At 30.2% G+C, this 15,586-nt stretch overlaps 1 protein-coding gene across 1 annotated transcript in view; it reads right to left on the minus strand.

Annotated features, from left to right (window-relative positions):
* The window catches only part of LOC110427626 (glutamate receptor 2.2-like), an 8,120-nt gene extending 1,782 nt beyond the window's left edge, over positions 1-6,338 (minus strand). The window contains exons 1-3 of the mRNA XM_021443162.1: positions 6,074-6,338; positions 586-1,895; positions 1-52 (exon numbers count right to left, since the gene is read on the minus strand). The exon at positions 1-52 is cut by the window's left edge and continues 261 nt beyond it. Of these exons, the coding sequence (XP_021298837.1) occupies positions 1-52; positions 586-1,895; positions 6,074-6,338 (1,627 nt within the window). The remainder of the gene's footprint in view (positions 53-585; positions 1,896-6,073) is intronic.
* Between the last annotated feature and the right edge of the window lie 9,248 nt (positions 6,339-15,586).

Genomic DNA, 15,586 nt, shown 5'->3' on the forward strand with positions numbered 1-15,586 from the left:
ATGATGTCCGGTCGGCAATAATTGTGGTGTCTCCCACCACTGCATCAACAATCTAAATTGTCTCATGACAAAAAGGAAATAAGTCAAAAATAAAGCCAAAATTGAACACTATGCTGGGTAGGAGGTAGAAGGGAAAGAGGATAGAAAGGCAGGGAAAAAAGGAAAATAGCGTTTCTCTTCGTCCCCTTTTTTCATCTAGTAAGAAAGAAATAATATGGTTACAAAGAAGGATGAATTCGAACATTTCTAAATCTAATCGTTTTAAATTAAAAGAAAGTTATTTTTTCCATTCAAGTTAATTATTTTACTTACCATTGTACTCCTAATTTCTTTTTCCCTTATAATTTTTATCTTTCATATCAAATAAAAGAAAAAAAAAACTTTTCTTTCCCTTTTTTTTTTCTTTCCTCACATCTTGCCCTTTCTCTATTTTCTTCTTTTCTTACCAAACATAGTGTAAGAAATGTGCATAGCTTTGTACTTTTTATCCACCCATTATACAAGTAATAGCTAGAAAAGATAGATAAAGTAGACCACATACAAGTAATAGCTAGAAAAGATAGATAAAGAAAGCTCTGTTCTAACCTCGTGCTCAATCTGGTGGAGAAGGTCATTATAAGAACCATTGCTCTTTCCCTCGTCATTCATGAAGGGAACATATACATATGAAACATTGAAAGCCAATTTCTTCAATGCAGCCTCGAAAACATCTATGGAGAACCCTGTGCAGCGGATCTCATCTGCACCATTCTTGTCTATTTTCACAAACTCGGTGAAACCTGTTTTCACTGGAACACCAATTCTCAACATGGGTACAGCCCAGCCTGTTGGTACTTTTGTCGAGTCTCCTGGCCATATGATGTTTTTAAGACCGGAGCTAGCTATTCTTTCAGTTGAACTTACTGCTCGTGATATTCCTTCCTTCGGAGTCCAAAATCCAACGATTCGCTGTCCTCTTCCAATTACATTGAATATTTCAAATACTGAAGGTTGTAGCTGCCCATCAACCAAGTCAAAGTCTCCACCTAGTCCTCTGAATTTGGTGTTTAAGATCTCACTGAGAAATCTTGGACCAATCTTAGAAATACTTAAATTTGCAAGATCTATCATACTTCCATTTGTGTCTACCATCAAGAAAGTAGGATTTACTGGCACAGTCCTCTCTGCTGCTGTGGCTAATGCCCAGACTGTATCATATGCCCAAAAACCAAAGATGTTTAACTCACCTACCGAGCTATTAGGCTTTAACAAATGGAGGTTCCTTTGCCATCTCTTTTTGAAATTCTTGACAACGTCTGTCTCAGGAACATGTGGCTTTACTCCCAACACACCTTCCATTGAATGAATAATCGCAGGATCCATGTCTTGCAATGAATTTGATATGCCATCAGTTATAAGCCATGAATACCCTATACTCATCATTCCAGCCTTATCCACCAGGCTAAATAAACGAGACCCAAGAGAACTAGTCATGTGCACTAAAAATACCCTTGTCTGCAGGGTCCTCAACTTGTTCAGTTCTCTTGAAATTTCGAAATCTTTGGCAGAAGAAGAAATCTTGCTTTTGTATGCTAAGCCAATGTCGTTCTCCCGCAATGAATCAAAAAAGTAAGGAACTATCTCAGTGCCGTATTCTGTATCTTCATGAATTAGAACAACTTGAGGCCATCCAAATTGTTTCAAAACGGCCACAATGGCCTTGATTTGGGAGGCATCGTTTTGGGCTGCTCGGATGAAGTAAGTATTTTGGGTTGGAGAAAGTGAAGGGCTTGTTGCTGAAAATGAAACCATGGGAACATGAGCCATTTCACCTAGTTCAATCGCAAATTTAGCCTCCGCTGACCACTGAGGCCCTATAATGGCATGCGCTTGCTCATTCTTCAGCAAGTCTACAACTGTTCCATCCATACCAACGGCAAAACCATGAATTACATAATAGGCAATGATTATTTATAATCATTCCACAACTTTTAAGATTTAGGCATAATGATGAAATTAGTCATCCAATTATTGAAAAAATTTTGCTTAAGCTCTGTTTTTTTAAATTTTATTTGGTGCAATAGAGATCTTTTATTATTATTATTATTATTATTTTTAATAGACTTGAATAAAGATGAAAATGCTGATATGATGCACATCTACGTTAACTATATATTAAATGAATATAAATCTAGAACTACTTTTCTTTGACGGACCCAAATAATTTGAAAAGAAAATAGATTTTTCATAAATTGGTATAGGTCAATGGAACTGTTAATTGTTTTCAGCACCATTTTTCAATCAAATTCGACTTTCTTCGAAGCAAGAAAATATACGAGAACTTAATTACATCAAATAAAGTTTAGAGTTCTAAGTAAAAAACTTCTATAATTTGAGGTCTTCTTTTATTACAATGCCTACGATTTAAAGCCCTTAAAAATAAAGATATTTTGAAAAATAGTTCTTTTTATAATTTTAATTATTTTTAGTCAAATTGGATAAAATACCCTTCATAAAACCTCCATATATCAAATACACCTGATGTTACATGCCATGCATATGATTTTGCACGTCATATATAACAACATGTTACACACCACGTATTAAACCTCTTTATATCAAGTGCACATAATATTACATGACGTACATATAATATTACACACTATGTTGAAAAAAAATATTGTTGTTATACATTATGTACAAAAATATGTTACACACCATAATTAAAACAGGTTGTTACACACCATGTTAAAAAAAAATTATTATTACACGTTATGTACAAAATCATATTACACTCCATAGTTAAAAGAAGATTGTCACACGTCATGTTGAAAAAAATATTATTGTTACACGTTATGTTGAAAAAATATTATTATACATACTATATTTAAAAAATTTTTGTTACACTTGAATTCCTGAAATGTTATTGTTACTTACAAACTAAAACTTCAAATCCTTTCAACTCTCTTCATTCTTTTTGTTTTTCTTTTACGATTTGACACTAATTAAAATATTTCTAACATATTTTCATAAATCAAAACACAATTTTCCTTATCTAAAACACCTATTTGAATTAAAATTTGACAAAATTCAATTTAAAATCCTAGGTTTATAAATTTCAAATTCTTGAGTTTATTGATGTCTAGAGCCCGAATTGATTCACTTAAAAGTTATTTTAGATATCTGTGATCATTTTTATCATTTTAGTTTCATCCAAAACATAAAAAAATCAAATTCTCCAAATAGTCACCCATCCCAAGAACATCAAAACCATCTCTCGGTGTCCTGAAGGCACAGGAGAAAAAAATTGAGAGCACAACAGACGGATGTTAAAGAGAGAAATTGATAAAATTAGAGAGAGCTAAATGATGAGAGAGAAATAAAAAACAGAGATGAAAATGAGGAGAAATTTTGATGGATAGTTTAATTTATTGAAACGGTTTTAAGGAAATTGTTGTCAAATCACGGCTAAGTATGGCTAAAAGTAGTTAATTTTATTTTGATGGCTATTTTTCAAATCAAGTTATGAAGATGGTCATTTTTCGCAATTTTCTCTTTAAAATATTATAAATTTGTTGTAGAGTATTAAAGTTCCTCTAAACCTTGCAAGGTTTTGAAGAATTTGTTTAATTGTTTCTTTATTTTCAATTTTTTTAATTAGTGAAAAGAATTTGGATTTCTTTTGTCTTTATTTTTTGTAAGCGGAAAAAATGTTTAGCCCCTTGTTTATTGATTAAAGGTTTAAACATTTAGTCAAATATTTAGTAGATAAACTCTACTTACATCTTTATGGTTCCAATTTTTTTTAACATGACACTTTATAATTTTTTCTTAAATTAGTACCCTTTGAATAAGTTATATTCACATAAAAAAATTACACGGCTAATTTCACTCAATAAAATTGTCAATATATATATATATATATATAAAAGATTGAGATTGAATCAATCAATTGAACCAGGAATCAGTGGCACCATCGATTCAATTGCTTGTCCGAATTCTTCATCAGCCCTTCAAATTGTTAAGTTAAAACTGTTGGTATATATTCTTGAGCCAATTAGATTGGTCAAGGAATATATATTGTCATTTAATGCATACTTAATCACATAATTATATGATGAAGGTTTTCTTTCATGTTAATACGATATTAAGGAGTTATTAAGTACTTATTAGATGAAGCCCATGGAACTTAAAGGCCTCGCAAGAGAATTGTAAAGTTGTTACAATTATGAGATCATTATGCATTAAAGCCATGTTCCTAAAATTGTTCCTGGTCACTGTATTGTCAAGATAGGGTATTGACAATGCTCAAATACAGATACATGTTAAGCCTTCTTATTTGGGAAGTAAGCAAGCAATATCATAGATTAAAGTTATGAGATATTTAAGGATAATATGTAGGTGTTTGTTAAAGAATAAGTTCACTAAACATGACCCGCTATGAGAACTCTATTTGGTATTTTACTCAAGTGTCTATGGAATATGTTTTCATGTGATAGTCACACAACTAGTCCTTAAACTTGAGACACTAGGAATATGTTCTCATGGGAATGACATACTTTGATTTCACTCTTATAGGTTTGAAAGCAATTAGATGCCTAAATAAGGTGTTTTTGAGTATGTCATGAAGTATGCGAAGGTGAATGAGTGGTTAAAAGAGGATTCATTACCCTTAGTGATATGAGGGGATGTATCTCACTTGTTCTTAATTCTTGATTAACTTATATAAAGTCTTTGGCCAAAGCATGATGAACTAGAGAAAAATTAGTTTCTTAAATTTATAAGGTTAGCCATGAATTATGAGAACTAATATGACATGTCATAAGTAGACACTGAGCTATGATTAATGACATATCCGAGATATTTGATTAAAGGACCGTATAGCACTGAAAGGCTTATTACTAAAGGGCTTTCTCAAATTTTTAAATTGACTTTTTAATATTTGGGTGGTTATAATGTATTGTTAGATCCCGCTTATTATCTATAAATATAAATCAATTATCAAATTGATATTTGATATTTGATTAAGATTTGTATTTATTACCAACATGTTAAAAGCCTAATGGGTCACATATATTAAGTGACATGATTGGGATTAAATAAAGATAATTAATTAAGTTAGACTTAATTAGAATATACCAAAATAAAGTGGAAGATTAATTAAGTTCACAGAGACTTCATCAGATTAAAATGCAACTGTTGTATTTAGGGTTACAACTTAATTTGGCTATATAAATATATTATGTTAGCAAACTAAAACTCTAAGCCTCTAGCTACTTCTCAACTATTTCATAAAATAAGAAAAAAAATAGTTTTCTTTGTCTGACAAACAAAAATAAGATGCAGCAAGAATTTTGGTCTTTTTGTTTTAGAAACAAAATTTGCTAGCACAAGTAAAAATCCTATTTTTGAGAAGGTCTTATTCGGTCACTGTATGAATTACTATTAGAAGCCAAATATTTGGGTGGCTGAAGAGTTGACAAATCTTAAAGATGAAGAAATAATAATTTTGATTTAATTGACTTTTGATTACGATATCTAGAGTAAGGCATACAACTCTTAAACTTATGACTGTTCATAATTAATTTGAAAGTTACATGAAAAATATAAATATTGATACTGTAAGATTCGATTGTTTCTTTAATTAAATGTTAGTTTATTATTTTACACCCGAGCATTTGGCCCATTGATTGGTGCATGATCCGCCTGCCTAAAAAGCAAGGTTCGAAACCCCGCTCTCTCAATTATATATAAAAAAATGTTAGTTTATTATTTTGATGTGTTATATTTTAATTTATTGATTATTTTCATATTTGAGCATGAGGTCGAATTTAAGCAAAAACGCCTCCCTTTTTCTTTTGTTTTTGTTTTTTTTATATACTTAGATTATAGAATGAAATTGAGAGGTAGATATCCTTTAAAGCCCTTATTTTTTTCCATTCAAGGAATTGAACCAAAAATTTTGAAACTCATACGTCATGACAACAACATCCATCTTGAAACTTATTAACTAAAGGTAAAAAATCATTATTACACTTTAAGAGTAATTGACATAAGATTTATAATAATGTAGTTATAGTTAAATAAAATTTACCTGAAGAAGCTATCCCAACGGAATCATGTGCATCCCTCGTATTCAGAACCAGTCTCGTCTGATAATCAGAATGGCCATCATAAAAATCCGACACTGCCATGGAAATGCATATCTCAGCCATGGCACCCAACGGTGATTTCAAATCAAGAATCACCCCAACTTGTATCGAGGTGTTTACTTCAACTCCTCTCGTTTCCGACCTGACTTCTAACTGAACCCAAAGAAAGAAACATAAGAGATGCAAGAGATGAAGGCAGGTCGCCATGCCTAGCTAGGTAGCTAGTCTGCTGTACAAGTTTCTTTTATATATATATATATAGAGCCAAACCCAATTACTACTATACATAGATATAGATATTATCTACGAATGAAAGGAAGTTAACATAAGAGTTAATGAAAATGACATTTTGAGAGCAAGAAGGAAATACATGGAAAGACAAAAATAAAAGTTGGGCCTTGAAAGAAACACTTTGGAAGCATTTGTACCTGGGAGTTTGGAGGTTATTGCTATGAATATGGAAACGTTGGGAACTCCAGAAAATATTTGTTTAAAAACAAACGATATTTCGCAGAAGAGTCAGGTGACAGTGCAGTGAAAACTACAATGCCATATTAAATCAAAGAGCACTTGACATGGGATGAAGACAGCCACGAACATTTTCCATTAATTAAATAATACAAAAGTTAGGAAATGTGTACACAAAACCTAAGGAGATGTAATCTATACAAGTTTGATGTATGACTAAGATCGATGAGTGAAAAGCATTAAAGATATGGATCAACGTAATACTAAATCTTTATATCTAATTAAGTTTGATGGGCAGCAGGCGGACTAATTGGTAGTGAAAAACCGGCATCATTTAACTATGTGGATTAATTCTAAGGGGATTAAAAGGATTAACCAACTCTAACATTCTCTCCTGAACAAGTTTTGTTTCCAGCATGAGATCGGCCATAATAATATAATGTGTATAAAAATTGAAAATATGACTAGAAATTACATACCCCACCAGTTTTATATTGTAAATGAATCATCAAGCACTTTCTGCGAAATATGATCACATTTATCTTCAAACAAACATATGTAGAGTCCATCCATTTTGTGTCACCTTTTTTAGGATATATGAATTTGTTATTGGCTATAAAAAGCAGGTATGTCTCTTTTATTTTATATATACGGTAGCTACTCCATTTTTATTAGTGCACGTTTTTTTTTCTTAAATTCAAAAAAAGCTTGATTTTATTAATCTTCTTTACCATTATCCCATCATTAGGTCTTTAGCATGACCTGTAAAAGACTTTTCATGACATAAAATTATGGTGAGGGCTTTGAGAATCTGTACAATTACAAAAGTTCACTACCACCAAAAGATTTTGACAACACTAATCAACTACAACCTATGTAACTGTTGGTATAGGACCTAGAGTCAATTGAATTGATCAGGAGATATATTGTTATTTAATGTATACTTAATCATAAAACATTATGTGATACAGGTTTTTTTTCATGTTAGTGCAATAATAAGCAGTTATTAAGTATTAATTGGATAAAGCCCATGAAACATAAAGGCCTTGCAAGATAATTGTAAAGTTGTTACAATTATGAGATGTCTATGCATCAAAGCCATGTTCTTAAAATTGTTCCTAGTTATTGTATTGTCAACACAAGGCATTGATAATGCTTAAAGACTAGTATATGTTAAGCCTCATTACTTGGGAATTAAGCAATCAATCTCATAGATTGAAGTATATAGGATATTTAAGGATGACATGTAAGTATTTGTTAGAGAACAAATTCAATGAACACAACCCACTATGAAATTCCATTTGGTATTTCATTCAAATGTCTACAGAATATATTCTCATGTGATAGTTGTGCAACTAGTCCTCAATCTTAAGACATCAGGTCACTTGTATGGAGAATGGCATACTTTGATTTCACTCCTGTGGGTTTGGAGGTGACTAGGTGCCTAAATTAGATGTTTTTAGGTATGCCATGAAGCAAACAAACGTGGATGAGTGGTCATGAGAGGATTCATCACCCCAAGTGATATGAGGGGTTGTATCTCACTTGTTCTTAATTGTAGATTAACTTGTATAAAGTCTTGGGCCAAAGTATAATGAATTTGAGGAAAGTCAGTTTTTTAAATTTATAAGGTTAGTCATGAATTATGAGAACTAATATGGAATGTCATAAGTAGATACTAAGCCATGTTTTATGACATATCCTTGGATATTTGATAAAATGACCATACTGCATTGATAGTCTTATCACTGAAAGGCTTTGTCAAATTCTTTCATTTACTCTCTAACATTTGGTTGGTCATAATGTGTTGCTAGATACTGTTCATGATCTATAAATTTAAACTAACTATTAAATTGATATTTGATTTTGATTTATATTTATTACCAACATGTTATAAGCTCAACGGGTCACATACATTAAATGGCATGATTGAGATTAAATAAGGATAATCAATTAAGTTGGACTTAATTGAAATAGACCAAAATAAAGTGAGAAAATTAATTAAGTTCACAAGGACTTAATTGAATAAAAATACAAATGTTGCATCTAGGGTTACAACTTAGTTTGACTATGTAAATATGTTATGTTAGCCAATTAAAACTCTAAGCCTTCAGCCACTTCTTAGCTATTTTGTAAAATAAGAAAAGAGGAATAACTTTAAGATTCGGCAAGAACTTTTGGTCTTTTAGTTTTAGAAACAAAACTTGCTAGCATAAGTAAAATCTTGCTTTTAAGAAGATCTTATTTTGTCACTGTGTGGATTATTGTTAAAGGCCAAACACTTGGGTGGCTAAAATTTGACAAATCATAAAGGTAAAGAAGCAAAGATTTCAGCTATAGGATTTTAGATTGACTTAATTTCTTTTTCCAATTTCTTCCTTCATCACAAGCCTTTTGCATGTAATTGCCTATTGATTATGATTTATAAAGCAAGGTATGTAATACTTAAACTTATGAATGTTTATAATTTATTTAAAAATTACATGAAACACACAAACCTTGATCCTATGGGATTCGACTGTTTCTTTGATTAAATGCATATTTTATTTTTTCGTTGCATTATGTTTTAATTTCATGATTAATTTTATGTTTAAGCATAAGGTCAAATCCCAACATTTGTATCAAAGCCTTTGTTTGATTTTTTTCATGCAATTTGCATGCTTGATTCTTGTTGATAATCAATAAGATTGATTTGTATGTTGATTTGATATATATAGATTTTGAAGGCTTTCTTTAAAATTTATTTTTTTGTTTTATTTCAAATCTAGACAGCATTGTGTTTAATCTGCTAAAACATATTTTAAAAAGCTTAAAATCATTTTTAAGTGAAAAATTAATGAATGGATTAAAAGGCTTGTAAAGCCAAGTTAAAACTGAATAGTTTTAAGATGTTTTGGAAACTAATGTGCTGATTAATCTTGCTAACATTGGACAAGCGTATGAGCAATTTTAAATTGTTAAAAATTAGTTTTATCAAATTAAATTACTACATATTTTGGCCAAACTTGATCTAGTATAAAAAAGTTCATAAAAATCATGTTTTCGAGTTTTAAAACAACAAAGATTCAATGCAAAAAAATTATGGGTAGCTATGATCAGTTTTTGTGACTTAATTCTCCTTGAATTTTGTATTTAATTGTTAAACACATTTTCTGAAAATTTTCAGCAATTTTTTTTATGAGTTTGATTCATGATTTATCAAGTTTTAAGAGTACTTAAATGATATTTATTTTAATTTTGAGTGATTCATAAATAATAGAAAATTGTTTCCTACTATAAATGAAATTCTTAAAGTTAATAATAGCATTTCAATTGGGAAATTCATAGGAAATAATTTCTTATTTTAAAAGAAATTCCTAAAATTATGTGATAGTATTGAACTTTTCTTAGAATTTTAGTTTGACTAAAAGTTTCTAAAATTTGTTTTAATAAGTGACTTGAACAAGATACAATTTACGAAACTAATCTATATTCTAAATTTTAGAAATTAAGATATTGTCTTAGATATATTTTAGGAAGTTTACCTAAAATAAAGAGATTTTCAAAATTAAAAGGAGTTTTAATTATGGAAAGAAAATGGAAAGTTTTATTTCAATGGATTTTCTATTTAAGCAAAAAGAGTAAAGGTTTGAGTCAATATCAAATAAGAATTTCTTATACACTAAATTGAAATAAAACAATATCAAATAATTTGAGTCAAGTGTTTTAGGTAAGTTAATTGATGCTTTTCTCAAATAACACACAAGATTACCAAGTGATATTGAGCTAGCATTTATTTCTATTCTTTTGATTGTGATTATAAATTTATATCTCATGGTATTTATTTTGAAATAGGATCTGCACACTTTGCTTTACTCTCATTTTGTCTCAAGTCGTAAATTTCTTTTCTCACCTAACACCTTTCAAATGTAACTCGAGGTTTCTTGATTATAGAATATAATTAGTTACATCAAAGTGTAAAACTAGGGTTAGATAGAAAAATTTTTGTAACTTTAAGATGGAGATCCAAAGGTGCCATGGAGATTCAAAGAGATTAAAAGCAAAGCTTGGAGATGATATTTGTAAAATCTCCTAGGTATTTAACCAACTAATTTTCTTAATAAGTCAACGAAATTAGAATTAATAAAGTCCATAATTATCCTAGTAGTTGGCATGTAATAGATTTATTTTCAGTATATACAATATATGTGCAATACAATAAATGTTATGGATGCCAACAATGTCAATTGAATGAGACCTTCATGAATTAATAAATAAAACCCCTCATTAATATATTGGTCAAAAAATTAACTTCCACCATATAACAAGATAATTAAGCTACTCTTTTAATTAGAGGCTTGTTGAGTCACTTAAGGTCAAACTTTTACACAAGTACGTTTGTGTTATTGGTTGGTCTCACCCAACTAGTATCATGTTGTTCGGATGTGTCACACTTGACCACATAGTATTAGAGGCATAGTTAGGCGAAATGTATATCACACATTTAGACAAGGAGTTGTCACTGACTTGATCTAGGAGTTGTATAAAATACAATTACTAAGCTAAGTTACCTACTTAATTAGTTTCATTATGGTTTGTTGAGTCACTCAAGATCATGGTCGGTTGAAAAGATACATAGTTCAATAAGAAGTTTAAAGGTTAAATTTCTTGAAATATTAGAAGAGAGTTATTATTTTAATAAAATATTAAAAATAATCATATAAGCTTCTAAAACCTTATCTTTATGATTATATGATTATGTTAATGACTAATAATCATATATGTTGATTTATATAGGATATAAATCAATCACGGTGAATAGTTTGTCACTTAAAAGCATACTTGATGCAAACAAGTTGGTCAGCCCAAATTTCATTGACTAGTTTCACAATATCAAGATTATCTTGAAACAAAAGAAAAGGGCTTATGTCTTAGATTGTCATCTACTTGAGGAACCTAGTGATGATGCTAGAAATGAGGAAAATGAGGTTTATAAAGTTTATATGGATGATCTCGATTAAGGCACATATGTGATGCTGGCCAGTATGGCTCTAGATCTTCAAAAGCAACATGAAGCTATGAATGCTCGGAATATTATCCTAAATCTTATAAAAATGTTTGATAAGGAAAGTCATATAGAGAGATTCGACTTTTCAAGGGAATTGTTCTGAAGTAAAATGTCTAAAGGAAGCCCAGTAATGTCATGTGCTATAGACAATAGGATATATCGCTCGACTTGAGCAATTGAGTTGGACCATGGATCATTATTTAAACATAGATCTTGTACTTTCTTCATTGTCAAAAAGCTATTCACAATTTGTGTTGAATTTTAACATGAACAAGATTGAGGCAACCTTATCAGGCTTATTGAATATGCTTACACAGGCTGAGAACACCATTGTGAAGGAGAAGCCTTCAGTTCATCTTATCTCTTCTAAGAAAAATAAAAATAAAAATAAAAAATTTTCTAAGAAAGACAAAGGTGAAAAGGCATCAATTTCGAAATGTATAAAGCTTACTAGAGGAGTAAAGAAGGACAAAGACAATGATAAATGCCATATCTGTGGTAAGCCAGGGCATTAGATGTGCAATTGTAGGGATTAACTTGAATCTATCAAAGGGAAGAAACACAAGGAAGTTTCCACTTCAAGTACGAATCATATGATGATTTATTTTTCATTACTTGGTGTATGATACCTTACTCTTTATTAATGGCTTTAATATGTATGACATATGAAAAGAACTAATGATAAGGAACAGTGAAAAATAAGACCATAAAGGCGACAACCTTAGTTGATGGTGATCAAGCTATCGGCTTAAATTAAATTGTGGAACAATAAATAATTTTAGAACATTGAATGTTTTCATGGCATGATTGCCTAGATGAGATGTTTTGGTTTTAGGCCCATGGCCGAATATTTTATTTATATTTGAGAAATATAGATTTATATTTTGCTAGCACTAGATGCTTAGCTTATATATTTATATTTACATTACATCTCATTTAATTTTAGAATTGTTTTAAATTATTTGTTCTTAAGTATAACCTTGCATACTTGATAATCAATATTAAGTCATAAGATTATTGTGAGATTATTTTTCTTTTAATTATGAATCTAAAAGAAAATTAATGAGATGACTTAGATAAAATTGAGACATAACTCGACGAATTCATAATAGGATTATGTACACATTTAATAAAGGAGCATTCTTATTAAGATAAAAGATCTAAATTAAGATTGCTTATAACTAAATACCAATTGCTTATCATATTGAATTCATAAGAGAAGAATCAGAAAGCATTCTAAACCTAGTTAATCGCATGAACTAACCTTTGAGATGATTTCATCCCATAACCAATGATAAACGACTTATGATATGTAAGTATATTTAAAAGTTACGGATATAACGCCCCAAAGAAAAGTAAATAAGTTTACTTGTTAAGATTTCTATACATGATAGAAATAGTGGGAGCTAAAGACACTGTAAGGGTTAAGGGTCATGAAATTATGAAATCCAATATATAAGATCTATGCAGAAATATTGATTTAATGGAATGCATAAAGATGCATAATTCATCCGTTAAATACAAACCATTAGTAGGATACATATTGATGCAACACCCATATAAGATGAGTTTACTAAATTATCCAACATGAATGATTGGATAATAATCTCTATTCAATGTAGTAAATTCAAAGTAGTTGAATACATTGAATAACATAAACATAGTTTGTACACATCATAAGGTTAATGGGAGTAGGATAAATTACTCATTAAAAATGAATAAGATATATTTGCCAGTCTAAGAAAAAAATGAAATATGACTAAACAGTTAGAGCCTAACATGAGACTTCATAAAAGAATTTATGATGACATGTTAAAGGAGTTTAATATAGAGAGAATCTTGAGTGTTAAAAGTTTTATAAAGTCATGATTGAGTAGTTACATTCAAATGTTTCCAAAACGAGAGATAATTGCATGATTATATCTATAATCAAATATAAACTTTTTGCTCAAGCTGCAAAAGAAGAGATATTTCGATTATTAGTTTAATAAACTAATAAATGATTTTGAGTTGTTAAAGTAACAATAAGAGCCATAATAATAGAATCAAGGTCTCGTTGTGATCTAAATTAGTATTTCGATTATGACAATGGAGATTGTCAAACATATAAATTAACATATTCTCCAATATTATAATTTGAGTTGTCCTAGTAAAGACACAGTCACTAAGCGAAAGAGTTTGACTTAAGTGCAAGTGGGACACTGTTGGTATATGCCCTAGAGTCAATTGGATTGATCAAGGGATATATTGTCAATTAGTGCATACTTAATCACATAACATAATGTGATAGAAGTTTTCCTTCATGCTAATGCAATAATAAGAAGTTATTAAGTACTAATTTGTAACATCCCATTTCCTTGAGAGATCGTGATCGACGCATGAACCTAAACGAGCATAACTCGTTAGGTCCAAGCAAGCCTTTTATCATAACATCTTCAAACATTCCTCATCACATGCGGAAGCATCATATAACAACCATTAACATACGTAATCATAATACATACATTCATAAAACTCATTATACAATTAAAGAACTTCTCAACTTAACTGTATAAGCTTAAGCATTTGGTATACATACATACATACATACATACATATATATATATATATGAAAAAGTGCCACTATCATAATGCACATTAACATTAGCTGTCAACAACACCCTCGGGTGTCCATGTAAGGTTTCGAGCCATTATCATAATCTCGTACATAACATTATCAACATAAATGCCCAACATTGGCATCATTAACATAAACATGCTCATAGTCTATACACATAAACATAAAGTAAGACTAACTTGTTAGTGAAACATGACCGACCCTTTAAGCATCAGGTGGTTGCTAGACACCTACCAAAGAATAAAGATCAAACACGACTATTTGTGACATTGGCTGCTATCAGGCACTATCACTGATGTGCAACAAAAAAAATGAAACAAATAGTATGTCAATCACAAAGACTCCGTGAGTGCATACGGGAAGAGAACAAGCCAGGGGATAAGAGTATTTCATAAACATGTACTTGTAATCACATGCCTTTCATAAAAAATTTAATCATAGAATTCATAAATATGTTTTTTGAACACATTGGAATAGTGTTCATATGAAAACATGTCAATATCGACCTTTAAGAATCCTTCACTTTTGAAATTCTCATCAAATTCAATCAAACAACCTATTATGCACTAAAACTATCAATACATTGTTGAATGTATTGATACTTTAATAGATCAATTGATACATCAGTAAACTATATCAATAAATTTCACACAAAAAACCTTCTAAAGCATTATGTTTAGAATATATCGATACTTTCAGCCCAAAACCTAAATTTTTGGATAAAATTTTTCATTTTTACCATTCCTTAAGTTCCCTTACCTCTTGGGACTATCTCTAAGGCCCAATCTTCTTCACTAAGCACATTTCATATCATCATAGAGTACAAATCATGAGCAACGCTCAAACCATATTAGTATGCAACATACCATAAACATAATAATTATGATCATTCTATTAACAATAAACTCATTTTTTGTGATGGTATGTTCCCTATCAACCTTTGACCAATAATGTACAGTCCCATTTCACCTTAGACATTTATAACGCATCATAGGAGTGAAGTCGTCACTTGCATCCCATGAAAGTGAAATCAATCACACTCATAGAATTCTCATATTCGGAGCATTATGTATGCGGAATGTCCTTCACATACAAGCTTACTAATCTTATAATGTATATGAAAAAAACATCATATACATAATCTCATGGCATTCATGATGCATTCTCAATAATCTCATGTAGTATATGGAATATACATCATATACATAATCTCATGGTATTTATAACACATACTTAATCACCTCATATGGTATATGAAATTTACATTATATACACAATCTTATAGTGTATAGTAATCATGCATAATCACCTCATATGGTATAT

This window comes from Theobroma umbraticum, unplaced genomic scaffold (genome assembly GCF_002168275.2).
Source record: "Theobroma umbraticum cultivar Fairchild unplaced genomic scaffold, ASM216827v3 scaffold_2.0, whole genome shotgun sequence".
NCBI lineage: Eukaryota > Viridiplantae > Streptophyta > Magnoliopsida > Malvales > Malvaceae > Theobroma > Theobroma umbraticum.